The sequence below is a fragment of the Esox lucius genome, chromosome 5 (assembly GCF_011004845.1).
Source record: "Esox lucius isolate fEsoLuc1 chromosome 5, fEsoLuc1.pri, whole genome shotgun sequence".
Classification (NCBI taxonomy): Eukaryota; Metazoa; Chordata; class Actinopteri; order Esociformes; family Esocidae; genus Esox; species Esox lucius.
This window is the reverse complement of record NC_047573.1, coordinates 10278064-10292984: the sequence shown is the minus strand read 5'-3', so window position 1 is coordinate 10292984 and position 14921 is coordinate 10278064. Positions and strand designations below refer to the sequence as shown.

Below are 14921 nucleotides of genomic sequence, written 5' to 3'. Positions count from 1 at the left end.
GGAAAACGTTACAGTCTATCATGTGTTATGGTCTGATGGGAACATGCAGGACTTTTTTGGGCCTAATATCAAATTCGACACAACACACCACCTCAAGGGCACGGCCCTTCCTGTCAAGCATCTTGTCACGGACCCGCTCGTCTTCAGCAGGGACAGCGGCTCTGATCTGGATACAGGGGTCACCAAACACCTCCAGATATCAAGACATTTCAGCTTGAACTCACCAGCCACGCCCTCCGTCAGAAAGCTGACATTAAAGAATAATCAATCCTATTGATCTTCGGACTGACCTAACGATGGCCGTGCACAGGAGATCCCCTCACAATTGGACGGAGCTTGAACTTTTTCTGCACAGAAGGATGGGATAGAATTGCGGCATCCATGTGCACCAGGTTGATAAAGACTCGTTCATCTAATCTAAAAGGTGCTTCCAGACAGTCTGAGTTGTATTACTGTATGCTGTTTGCGATCGACCTGCTTGTGTTTTTCGCTACTAATCGTCTATGCCTGGTATGTCGAATCCTGACTTAATCTGATCTCTGCCTGCTCCCTTTGCCGGTTGTGAGCATGTTTCAGCGTCGCCGGCTGGTTAGCTGCTGTATTTCTGATCAGCTTGGTCTGATTCTTCTATGTGCACATGGTAACATGGTAACATGGTAACATGATAACTGTGTGCTTTCCGTGGGGAGGATCCTAACCGTGACGGCTCATATGGTTGCCCAAATATCATTGTCACCAGAGTTTCTTTGGTCACGACGGAATAAATGGGAAATATCCGCTGCCTTCATGCTTGATGCAACTATTCGTTTTGCACAAGCTAACAAACAACATAATTCAGCCAAAGGGATGTAGTGGCGTGGGATTTGTGGGATATGGTGCAGAATATGAGGGGGTGGAGAGATGACCAGGCATAATCAACATTTAAACCAGCTAATAGAACTGCTGTTAATACAGACTGTGTTTTACCAGCTAGTCTTTAACAGACGAGCGTGAGGAAGTGGAAAAAAATTACTTGCCTCCACTGTCCTTTACCCTTTCCAATAAAACGACCTTTCCTGGAAGAGAGGTGGACAGGAAGGTCCCATGCGGTGGTTTTGTAGAGAATATTAGGATGGTGAATGAGGGTCACTCAAAAACAACTTGGCTGGTGGTGTTCAAACACGTGCACAGCAAATCCAACGTATCCACACTACAACATGTCCTGCTATCAAACCAGCCAAGCAAAAAAAAATACTTTCACAAGAATCCCAGGGCTCAAAAATTCAACCCAATGTAAAGCCCCTGCCAGCTGCCAGGTGTGAGCCAGCCCTGTCCCTGGTCAATGGATGAACCGTCTGTTTCAGCATCATGTTAGTCTTACACTGCATTACCTGCTACAAGGAGACCCAGCCAAAAGCAGTGGTTTTATTCCTCCCCACATTTTACATTTACAGGATAACATTTGAAAGAAAGGGAGAAACCAGCATACTGTTCTTATATCTCCGTCAGTCATCTATGGGAGCTTACATACCGGCCTTAGAGCTTTTACAAGGGCTTATAGACCAAAACATGAGCTTAAATAAAAGACTTACATTGATATGAGCAAGACCAGTGTGCTGTTTCTGCTTCCATTTCACATGGTCTCATAGAGACCGTGCACCTCTGATAAGTTAGACATTGGGACCCTCAATGGGGCAACTTGTAATGTCTTTGCATCAGAGATGCATCGTTGACAAGGCCTGAATCCCTTTCAAGGATTATCCCAGGGGTCTAATTGCAGTGGAATTGGCTGGTACAGTCCAGGTTTGAAGGGTTAGTAATCAGAAAGGGGTTGCCTTGCTTCATCATGCTCTAGCAAGTCCTGATAAGCGGACCGGGGCCACGGGCAGCTGGAGGATGGAGGAAGAACAGTTTCAGATGATCGAAGGGGCGGAGACAAGGAGTTGAGGAGGGAGACAGGACAACCAGATTGATGAGGACAGAGAGGAGAGTGAAGGGAGAGAAAGGATCAGGAGGGGGAGGCGGAGGCAGAGAAGGAGAACACGGAAAAAGGGGGCACCTACGTTGCCCTGGCGTCCCACTGTTCCCCCGCTGTAGCAGACAGCGTGGGCCCGAAGAAAAAGTGGCCAAGTTTTGGAATTGCTTTTAAAAGTGGTAGGAGCCACTTCAAGGTTGAGCACATTCAAAGAGCGGATAAAATGCTTTGTAGGCATCAGTATTCCCATGGGCCCCTCCGCCTAGCTGGTATTGACAGACAGTCTACGGATGTCACACTCGGGGTGTCATACATAACTAGCAAAATGCCAGGCAACTTCTTTGAGGCACCATTTAAGTGCATGCCCTTTTCAACAAACGAGACAGACATCAAGAAATCTTCCCCAAAATGATTTTATCCCTGGCAAGTTTGTTCCGCGGATTTTCAAAACTCAATGATCAAATATGATGGCAGACTTCTATGAAAAAATAAAAAACTGAAGTGGGAGATTAAAATAAATACGTTTGTGACTCAATGTTTACACAGTTCCAGGGGGTATGAAACAAATCGCTCGGCTCAACCAACTGAGCTGAACGGACTGAAGGAAGGGGCTATTTTTTGTCACAACACCATCTTTCCACTAACAGCTTGTTTTCATCGGTTCCGATGATGAGTGACTTGGAGCCAACATCTATTACTGTGGCACCTTAAGGCCCAATCGTAAGGACATCCCCAAGCACCAGAAAGGTCAAAGTGTAAAACTGCATGCAAACAATTTAACAGCATTTCACTGTAGGGACAAAGGAGAGGAGTATTTTCAGGAAGGACAGCCTTAAACCAGTGTCTATATTCTTGCAGAACAAACCTACACTCACCTAAAGGATTATTAGGAACACCTGTTCAATTTCTCATTAATGCAATTATCTAATCAACCAATCACGTGGCAGTTGCTTCAATGCATTTAGGGGTGTGGTCCTGGTCAAGACACTCTCCTGAACTCCAAATTGAATGTCAGAATGGGAAAGAAAGGTGATTTAAGCAATTTTGAGCGTGGCATGGTTGTTGGTGCCAGACGGGCCGATCTGAGTATTTCACAATCTGCTCAGTTACTGGGATTTTCATGCACAACCATTTCTAAAGTTTACAAAGAATGGTGTGAAAAGGGAAAAACATCCAGTATGCGGCAGTCCTGTGGGCGAAAATGCCTTGTTGATGCTAGAGTTCAGAGGAGAATGAGAACTGATTCAAGCTGACAGAAGAGCAACTTTGACTGAAATAACGCCTCGTTACAACCGAGGTATGCAGCAAAGCTTTTGTGAAGCCACAACACGCACAACCTTGAGGCGGATGGGCTACAACAGCAGAAGACCCCCACTGGAAGAATGTTGCCTGGTCTGATGAGTCTCGATTTCTGTTGAGACATTCAGATGGTAGAGTCAGAATTTGGCGTAAACTGAATGAGAACATGGATCCATCATGCCTTGTTACCACTGTGCAGGCTGGTGGTGGTGGTGTAATGGTGTGGGGGATGTTTTCTTGGCACACTTTAGGCCCCTTAGTGCCAATTGGGCATTGTTTAAATGCCACGGCCTACCTGAGCATTGTTTCTGACCATGTCCATCCCTTTATGACCACCATGTACCCATCCTCTGATGGCTACTTCCAGCAGGATAATGCACCATGTCACAAAGCTCGAATCATTTCAAATTGGTTTCTTGGACATGACAATGAGTTCACTGTACTGAAATGGCCCCCACAGTCACCAGATCTCAACCCAATAGAGCATCTTTGGGATGTGGTGGAACGGGAGCTTCGTGCCCTGGATGTGCATCCCACAAATCTCCATCAACTGCAAGATGCTGTCCTATCAATATGGGCCAACATTTCTAAAGAATGCTTTCAGCACCTTGTTGAATCAATGCCACGTAGAATTAAGGCAGTTCTGAAGGCGAAAGTGGGTCAAACACAGTATTAGTATGGTGTTCCTAATAATCATTTAGGTGAGTGTATATCTCTTCCAGAGCTGGTCCTGGATTTTAAAAAGAACCATCTAGACCAACTGAGGAGCTATTACAATGTTGAAATCACAGGCCGAAAACAGTGCTCAATATCACCATAATAAATCCATTCATTGTCTGGCCACTGGTCCCTGATGGAATGGAAGGTGTAGCTTGTGCATGTGGTTTGTTATGGCAGAAAGTGAAGAACGGCAGCCATGAATGTGGCACCAATGGGCTTTGACCGAGTTCTTACAATATGCAAGCAGACGTACCTGGTGAATTCTGAAGGTTGGAAGAGGAAGGTGAAGCATTAAAACATATTTGGCCACTAAAAGAAGCCTAAAAGGCAACAACGAACCATTAAGTGTATGCAGGGTAAACAGTTTTATTATAGGAAATTGTTTTAAAATTATTGTTTGTGAATATATATTTAATTATGCTTTATTTATATTTTGTGTATCTCAGCAACACTTTAGCTGACGAGGAATACAGACTCAGTAAAACCTATGTTAAATTGTTCAGCTTTCAAGGACAGGGAATAACAAGGAAAATAAATATTCATTGATGTGGTTGGATAAATCTGCTGGGGGTATTTGTCCCCAGAATCATAAATCATTAAAGAATAATGTGCATTATTAATGAGCATCCCAAATTAAACTCGATATTCCACCTCTTCAACATGCGCACGTAAAACACATTGACAGGGAACTGTTTGTTTAGAAGGCATTCATAATGAAAAGAAGGGATCAATCATTGTGACAGCTGCATTCCTAATTCCTCTGATTCGCTGACAGCTTAATCAATCAGCATCTGAGCTGCCATCTCCAGATAACGCTCTCAGTGATAGAGATCCCTTCATTCCCCTCTCCCCATTCTAGTCACCTTCCCTCCGGTTTAGCTACCCCCTTTTCGATCTCCTCCTCCCTTCATTTCTCTCTGCCTCCCTCTCCGTGTGCCTGGGTGTTTCTCTCCCCCACATCCGTTCCCCTGAGGTGTGATCTATCCCTCCTGGGGCTGCTGTTGATCAGGAATCTTGGCCAGCCGTTAAGGAGAGGAATGGAGGCACTACAGATAACGTAGAAAAGACGCCAGGAAAGGAGAGGAGTGATGAGAACTTATATCATGCACCACCGGTGCTGAGAGATCTCAAACTGGCATGTTCCAATTCCCCCTTATCAATCCCTCACTTCATTATTTTGTTTCTAAATCTATTGGCGGAAGACAACTCGGTTCGGGTGGTGAAATAAACAGCAATGCTTAACTATTTTTCTTTTGTTCCTTGAGAGTCCATTCTGCTCCGTTTCATCCCTCCGTCCCTGTGTGCCCCGCCTTCCAGCAAGCCCCGCCCTCACAGAGCATCCAGCATTAGAGACACGTCTCCGCCAGTCCTTATTCAGAACCAGCTCAACGACGGTGCTGCTCTGGAGTGCAGTGATTATAATTCTATTCCCCAGCCCAGTGAGTACAGACTAAAAGAAGACTAACAACACACCTCCCATATGGCAGACTTTAAGGCTCACAGCTGGAAGAAAGAAAAGAGAGTGAGAGAAAAATAGATACATACACTCGGACAGACTGACTGATTGAGTGACAGACAGAGAGAGACAGACAGATGAACAGAGACAGAGAGACAGAGAGACTGACAGACAGAGAGAGAGACAGAAAGAAGGACAGAAAGAAACAAACAGACACAGAGGGACAGACAGAGAGAGACATTTTGATACTGTAGTTGGAAATATAGACGCTTAGCCATTACATCCCATACAACAAATCTCTTAATGTTTTCTCCAATTTGGAACAGAGTGGCATCTCACTGGTACTAGGCAAGATAATTCTCCTTCTATGGTTTTGGATGTGTTTGGGGGGAAAAACAGATGGGCTTCACAGATTGCACGCTCAGTTCAGAAACTTTTTCATCTCATTTTACTTGCGATGTCCATCATCTCGTTAGCAGTGTTGTTGTTGGATTTGAGCCAGCGGAGGCATTGGTAACGCCCAAACTGGAGAGAGCACAAGTCAGCATGGACTAAGCACTAATGAGAAGAGGATGCCAACGTTATGCCCATGTGTGTATCTGATGCCCAAAACGATCGACCATTAGGCATGTGTACCATGTGAACAGAAACAATCACTTGAATCGATTCGGTGCAATTCGGTTTGATTAGTCCGGTAAAACTGACTACCGTTCCGTGCAGTTGGTTCCATTGGAAACTAAAATCTGTGATGGATGGAGCTCGGAAGCTGCGCTTCACAGAGACTGATCTGTCAGCTGAGATTTAGTCCTTCTCTGAGCTGGCTGGCCTCTAATGTGGCCATAGTGTTTGATGAAAAGGGCTGGTGTATGTATGTGTTATGTACAGTATATTGTGTCCACATCTGACTTGAGAAATACAGGCAGCTGAGCATCAACCGCTAAGAAATTAGGGGAGACAATATGCATTTTCTCAACAAATGTTTCATCTGACATAAGGCAGTAATATGTAAGATCAGCATGTTCCCCTTCACATTTCTCTTCTTATTCCCCTAGTATTTGAATACCGATGGCCACACATGTCAGGAATATGCTCTCTTTGAGACAAGCTCTCTCTAATTGCTGATTTGTAGATCGATCACTGGCATGACATGACATGGCTTGATCCAGAAGGAAAGGAGGCATCTATTCAGTTAAAATATTAGAGGAAAACTGTAGGCTATCAATAAAATAATATGAGTAAAAGCCACTGGTTCGTAACATTTCAATACATTTTCTGACTGACTCATGCTAGATTTATATCGGTCGGCCTTCCTCTAACAAATACAATCCTATGTTGAGCCTCAAAACTTGGCTAAATCCTTAAGAAAAATCACTCCATACCTACTGACCGCCATGGCCTAGCCAAATAGCCTATATATTATTACAGGGCTGAATGCAGTCTCCTCCAAATCATATTGGTTTCAATGGAAAAGGCACATGCTCAGGATATGAACGGCAGAGTCATTTCTGGCACTTCTGACAATGTGTGTCCTCAGGCAAGTCACTTAGCCAAAGATGCATTCACAACACCCCCGATTAGCACGTTCAGCTTCCAGCAAGAACCCAACAGGGGCGGGAACAATCGTTGTAGACCGGTTTACAGGAAGTGACAGTTTCCATGACCCGCAGTCTAAAAGGAAGTGCCCCTGCAGTTATGACTGTCACTTTGAATGAGCTTTATACAAAAAGGTTCATCAGACAAGGGAAAGGCCTCCCTGTTATATCCTGTAGAGGATATAATGAACTATACAGACAGATCAGCCCAGATCAGCCTTCTGCCAGGTAGAAGAAAACTCTACACACACACACACACACAAGTTCACTGTCCACTCTATATCCACAGTACCCCTGACTGCACATACACAACACGCCATAGCTGGCACACACAAAACAATCAAGCCTCTTCTCAACTGAGTGAATGTTTACACTTCATCCGCGACTGGACCGAACCGCCCTCCAGCTGATAACGAGGCCCGTCTGTGGGTGTCATTAGAGCGGTGCAACGGACTGGACCACCTCGCCATCCGCGGGCTCTGCAGACTGGTTTTCGCGGGCATTTTCCCACCGCTGCTCAGAACGGCCTACAGCTTCACGTTCGTCCGGGCCTGACGGGTCCGCTCCAGAAATAGCACACAGACAGGTAATTGTCTGTCTCCCACCGTTTGACGGGCAGGATGGTAACCACATAGCAGTTAGCCTTCAGTCACCGAGCCATGCGTCGTCTCCTCACGACACACACACACACACACACACACACACACACACACACACACACACACACACACACACACACACACACACACACACACACACACACACACACACACACACACACACACACACACACACACACACACACACACACACACACACACACACACACACACACACACGCTCCACTTGACAAGCAGTCAGCAGGGAATGTCTATGAGCGGAGGAGCAGATGAATGGCTCCTTAAATACACACACAGCTTACCATGAGCGTCTCTGTAGTAGGCGTGTGTGACGCTGCGGAACCTTTCTTGCCCGGCAGTGTCCCAGATCTGAAGAGGAAGACATATGACATCATCATCCCTCGCCCACTAATCAATGGGCCTACAGCAACTCGACTGGCAGGAACTGAGAATGAGGTATGATGAGGGATATGACTATATGGGAAAATGCCAAAGTAGTCTACTCATAGTAACAATGACCGAATTCGCAACAGCAACAACAAGCACTCCTTGCATAGCGCAAATACATATTGTTTCTGTCTGACCGCGTAACTACATTTTTACCATTGTTTTTACAGCAGAAACTGTCCTCAATCTAGTGCGAAATTATCATGAAGGAAGTGTATTCCAAATCGCTTCTGATGTTTAGGGCCTGTATGCTAATTAAGGCCATTTTTAGCATTTCAATTTTTACATGCTTTTAAGGTTCACAGATCCAAAAACATTATCCCGGTATTTGATCATGTTATTCTTGTATCTTCTACAGTGCAGCCCTTCATTCTACCATGATGTCTCACGAAGGTTTTAAATACAGCTGTATTTTGGATATCCTGAAAGGTGTCTCTTTTGGAGATGAAAGGCTTCCATTACACTGCGACTGCCTGCTCCTACCCCAATTACAGTTACGCAAACCACACAAATGCACAAAAAAATGCTTCCACTGTTATATATAAAAATATATATATATATTATTAGCAGCGGGTGAGTGTCTGGGGTTCTAAACAATCCTCTCTCCCCCCTCCCCCCTCCTCTCTAGGCCCAGACCTCCTCGGTGTTACCCTGTGTAATAAGGAAGACACATACCCTCTCGTACATGTGATGGCACACACACACAGTCTCACACACACGTACAGTCTCATACACACACACACAGTATGCATTACACACACACGTACACAGAAACACTACACCAGATATGTAAATACCATCTCCTCCAACAGCTTCTTTGTCCGTTCGTTTTCATTCAGGTGTAGCCCGTCACATGGATGATTGCCAGCACATCCCACACATGATGAGTGGAAGAACTGGGGTCATGTTCCGTCTATATTAAACTGGTACTTTCAAATAGCTGATTGCCTTCAGTTGGTAGGACTCAAAATCAGGTTTTAAGTAATTAAAGAGGGGTTGGTGCCTTTGATTTCAGCAATGGACACAAACAGCCTCTATCTCCTATAGCAACAGGCTGATAACAGTCTTTGACTATCTGACAAACTGAACAGAATAATACTAAGGGACAGAGTCAAATCCACAGTGTTTTCAGACCACATCCTAATGACCCCCTGTTTCCTTAACAGCTCTGCACTTTTGACTCAAACCCTATTGGCCTTGAAAGTAGTGCCCTAGAATGCAATTGGCAATGCGAAGTAAAGTGTCTTTTCAGCCGCCTGTCTGCCGGCGGCATGACGGAGTGTTTACACACAGACAGAAGGAACAACGGAGTATTGGCATCTGCTACGTCACATAGAGCTGGTATATATGATGGTACACACCTACACACACCCACACACACACACACACAAGCCCAAACACACAGCGACAGATAATGAAAAACAATAGGGCTGGGCGATTAACCGAGTCTTTGGTGCGGAAAATGTTTAACGCAGAAGGAGTTATTTTGTGCTACTCCGAGAGGGAGGTGGACACAGGATGGAGCCTGAAGCTCTGCGTCGCAAGGAGAAATGGCATGGCTCCCCCACAGAGAATCTAGATAGAACTGCCTCAGCGTATTTAAACATTGATTGCGGACCATATGAATCCCTTTATGGAGACACTGTTTACGAATGGGTACTTATAGCAAGACACTGTGCCACGTCCTAAAGCCAGCATTATCTTATGCTGGTTCCGCCGACATGACGGTGACTTCATTTCACTCCAGAGGCCTGCACAGTCCCCAGATCTCAATCCAATAGAGAGCATTTGGTTATGAGCCGTCCAAAATAATCTGCAGGGACTGCATGATGCCACAGAGTCATTTTGGACCAAAAACCCAAAGGAGTTTCAGGTTGATGAATCCTACTGTCAGTAATTAAAGTGGCCACAATTTTACAGAGTATAGATAATGATAACTGCCTTGCAAACAACTGAATATAATGAAGGTTATTAAAACAAGGAAATATATTAACTCTGAAAGCTTGTATTAAAGCAATGTGAATACATGTTAGCCGTATCATAGCAAGACCAGGGTTTAATCCTGCTTGTGGATCAGCCCAGAGGTCGTGTGGAGGCCAATGCAATTACACAACATTGTCCGAGCTTTGGGGGGTTAGTAACTGAATATGGTTGCCTTGCCTCCTTGTGCTCTAGTGACTCCTTGTGGTGGATTGGGCACCTGTGCGCTTCATCGAGGTAGAAGGACAGAAAGCGTGTTCCTTCTGGTGCATAAGTATTCCGGTTCTAAACTTCCTGGTTTAGCGAGAAGCATGAGAAGAAACAAAATGATACCAGATGTGTTTCAGAAGACACGTGTGTTGACATCAACTGTCCCAAGTGTGTGGCAGATGCGGCAATGAAGCCGGGACTTGATGACAAATTGGATATTGTGAAATTCTGAACGACCTGGCCCACAAATAATTTCATGCCATTATATTAATTGTCATTATATTTATTTTATTATTTTATTCAACTCAGTCATTGTTTAAAAGAAACTGAAACCGAACCCACTTCAAGAAAGCAGAAAAACACTTAGCACCAACAGACGTATAACCAGAAAAACAGTCAGTAAAAGAAAAAACACATTTCTATTAAAACACGGAAATGAAAAATCAATAAGATGAAAATAGCTATTAGTCTTACCTGCAACTTCACCTTCAGCGCATCAATGTTCAACACTTTATTCTGAAAGATAAAAGGAGAGCAATATAATTTTTCTAACAGAAAATCATGAACATAAGCGAATTATGTCCTTGGCAAAACATGAAAAATACCGAAGACTCTTTGATTCCTTTTGAATGAAAGAGATGTGTGTATCACAGTAAGAAGATTGCGACCACACGTTAGGAAGTGAAGATTCTTGTATGTAAATGTATTTTTTCAACTTTAACCATACATTTGGTATAATGTGATTAACATAGTCAGGCTGTGTACCGCTACACAGTGTAACACAGTAGACTTTGATCACTGCGGTCACCAGTATACTGGTGATTGAATTAATGTTATTCAATCAACAGACATTTTTATCAAGAGCAATTTCCAGTTACTGCATTTATCTTAAGATAGATATTTTTTCCATATTGTTTGGACAAGCAAAGCAATGTGTTGAGATGAGGTGGAGAGGTGACTTTTTCCTGAATGATGTCTAATGCTTTTTTTCTTGGTACTCTCTTTTTGCTCCTACTAAAAATAGTATTACAATTGACACAAGCCCTTTGCAGCCTGGATTAAAAAAAAAAAACCTAGTCAAGCTGGTCGAGCAGATATAGACCTAAAAACTATCATTACATATCCAAGCAGACAGAGAGGAAAGATACTGACAGAAACACACAGAGGTAGGAGATCTGTCAGCATAACACAATCCCACCTCTTGTCATTAACACATACAATGACATACTTCTTGAGTAAGAAACCAAACGTAGATCCAGCCAAAATGACCCCTCCTCATTGCCAATGCATTTCATACATATTACATGGAATGGGTGAGTTGATGCAGTAGATTGGCCATATGCAATGTGCATTCGCTCGGTATAAAAAGCTTTATACAAGGTTTCTATCCCTAAGGATGACACATATAGGCGTACCCAAGGTGTCGAGCTGCTTACTATCTGCCAGTGGAAGATGTATACTAACATGCCTCAGAGAAGCTTCAAGAGGAAAAACGCCAGCAGTACAGGTGCCTTTTCTCCAGAGGTTCGGGACAGCGGCGGTCGTGGTGGTTTGGGTTTGTGGAGGAGAGGAAAGCCCACTTCGGTTTCCTATACACCCTCTTCCAACCCTGCCCACTGCAGTACAGATGTGAACACATTCAAGCAGACCTTACCAGCGGCCTGATCAGGCTGAAGAAATTACAGGACAAATGGCAGTGTGTTTATTGCAGCGGACTTGCCCCTGTAGTTTATGGTTGAACAGAGAGTCTGCGTCTTCTTCAGCCACGTAACAATGTCCCTCTTCTACATCAACTGAAAGATAGTATCCATACAATACGATGTCCCTCTCCTACCTCAACTAATAGATAGTATCCACACAATACGATGTCCCTCTCCTACCTCAACTAATAGAAAGTATCCACACAATACGATGTCCCTCTATTACCTCAACTAATAGATAGTATCCATACAATACGATGTCCCTCTATTACCTCAACTAATAGATAGTATCCACACAATACAATGTCCCACTCCTACCTCAACTAATAGATAGTATCCATACAATATGATGTCCCTCTCCTACCTCAACTAATAGATAGTATCCACACAATACGATGTCCCTCTTCTACCTCAACTAATAGATAGTATCCACACAATACGATGTCCCTCTCCTACCTCAACTAGTAGGTAGTATCCACACAATACGATGTCCCTCTATTACCTCAACTAATAGATAGTATCCACACAATACAATGTCCCACTCCTACCTCAACTAATAGATAGTATCCATACAATACGATGTCCCTCTCCTACCTCAACTAGTAGGTAGTATCCACACAATACGATGTCCCACTCCTACCTCAACTGATAGGTAGTATGCACACAATACGACTGTAAAACATGTTTCATTTTTCTTCAGGTATTATACATTAACAATGCATTAGTGTTGCATCTTTTGCCAAATATACTAAACACAGAACAGCCTGGCACGAGGCAGGGAATGGGTAGGGAATTTTATTTTTACTTGAATATTACGGGTTACTGTGTGTAAATAAAGCCAGAAAAAGTCAGGCTGTAAGGCAACTGAAAACTGTAAAAGGCGGTGGTGAATTTCCATACACACGGTATCTGCATTCTGTTCTTTTATGCACTCACCATTCACACACACACTGTCTCCATCACTCATAACTGCTCTCACACATAAAAGTACACACACATACACACAGAGAAGTACATACACAAACACACAAACAGCAAGGCAACACGAAAGCCTTGACATTCACCAAAGACCAACCAGAATGCCAGGTGGGTCCTAGACAACATCCACAATGGCTGAGGCTTTTAAAGACACATACAGCCACATACAGCCATCTGTCAATCATAATCAAATCCAACCTCCTATGAATATGGATGAGGAGTTTGAAGCCATAGAAATACAATCACTGGAACAGACATCCCCATTTAAGTCAATGGATGTGATTAGGCTTGCTGATATTGAGAGTACCCAAGAGGGTGTAGTTACATTTATGCGGTCTGGTGTGTTTCCTCCATTCTAGGAGATTAATTTCCATGGTAGCAACCTCCATGTTGTGAGTTGTGCCTACAACTCCAGTGTTCCCGACTTCGCAATTACTGTAAATCTCCAACACTGTTCTGACTGTATGGGGTACAGTCATTTATATAAATCACATAGATTGCACTGAAGCAGACATTAGCCAGACATAATTAAAACCGAACATTCTGAGTAATTACCACTGGCCAGACATGGAAGATTATAATAGCACTTCACTTCAGCATTAGATTTATAAAACGTGTTTTGCGACAGTCAAAAATGATTTTCAGCTGGAATCCAATCAGTGAAAACACCCAAAGGTTGCTGTTTTTATTCCAGCTCACCTTGTACCCTCACCTTGTACCCTCACCTTGTACCCTCACCTTGTACCCTCACCTTGTACCCTCACCTTGTATGACCTAGAGAGACCTGAGGCTAGCCGCCATATTAGCTCAGTACTGTGCCAACAAACCAGGAGGAAATGGACCTGGTTGTGAGTTATCCACACGTGTGCACATAAACACACACACACTCATAGGCGCACACACATGCACTCTTTGTTCTCGAGGCTAGCGCTGTCCACCAATGCACTGGCTACATAACACGAACCAAACACAAATGCACACTCAGCGAGATAATTGATTCAGGCCGAGGAAAGCGCCAAGGCTACCACAGCTGGAGGGGGGCTGTTGAGTAATAATGTTGGGTTGGGGCAGAGGAGGGCACGCGGGCTGGGGGATGGGAGGGCAGCCTGCCGGGGTGTGACGGGTGGGGGTAATTAAGGTGGAGGGTTGGAGAAAGTCATGACATAAGGAGAAGAGGAGGGATACAAATGTGTGTGAAGGAACTAGTCAAAATAAAAGTTAAGTCAAACAGTTAAGCGTTAACTCTGTTTTATCCACAGCCTAAACCATAATAGAGACTTAATCATAAAAAAGAAAACAAATTATATTTAAAAAGGAACACATCTTGGCCCAGTAAATATGCACAGAGTGGTCAAACACTCTTGTGAGTTCATTCTTTAAATTGAATCCACCATGCAGAGACTTTCCCCTCTGGATTCTGGTACATTCCGACCCACTATGGAAATGTCTCCTAAACCCTGAGACCAGTAATTGAACAACCTTATCCTGGCTTTGTCTCCCTGTGTGATTCTTTTGGTCCTCTTAAAGCATTGTCTTTCTCTCCTTCCTCGCTTTTCTCTCATCTCAAAATCTGCCCAGACCCTCTCTTTTCATCTGTGACGCTCCAACTGTATTCAGTCTTAAGAATTGATCCAACTCTGGCCCTTTATCTCTCACACCATCTCAACCAGGTTATCTTGGATTCTCTTCTCTTACACCTCAACCTCTTTTTATTTAATTTTTTTACATTCATCGATTCTTTCCTATTTTCAACTGCTCTCTCCATCTCTCAGTTTATCTAATATCTCCCTATCTACTTTCTCTCTCCCTCTTGCACTTTTTCATTCCGTCCGTACAGAGTGTTAGTTGGACGTGGTAGCAGCCTCCTGACAGCCACCACCGTAGAGACGAGTGAGATTAAGAGGGCACAGCAGCAGGACTGACATTCTGTTGTAGAGCTGCTCTACTCCAGATGATGCATGCTCC

General features: G+C 43.9%; 1 protein-coding gene across 1 annotated transcript in view; it reads right to left on the bottom strand.

The window, feature by feature from the left end:
* Window positions 1-14921, bottom strand: part of LOC105005624 (ras-related protein Rab-26) — a 49828-nt gene that overhangs the window by 18049 nt on the left and 16858 nt on the right. The window contains exons 3-4 of the mRNA XM_010863687.3: window positions 10753-10794; window positions 7944-8010 (exon numbers count right to left, since the gene is read on the bottom strand). Coding sequence (XP_010861989.1) covers window positions 7944-8010; window positions 10753-10794 — 109 coding nt within the window. The remainder of the gene's footprint in view (window positions 1-7943; window positions 8011-10752; window positions 10795-14921) is intronic.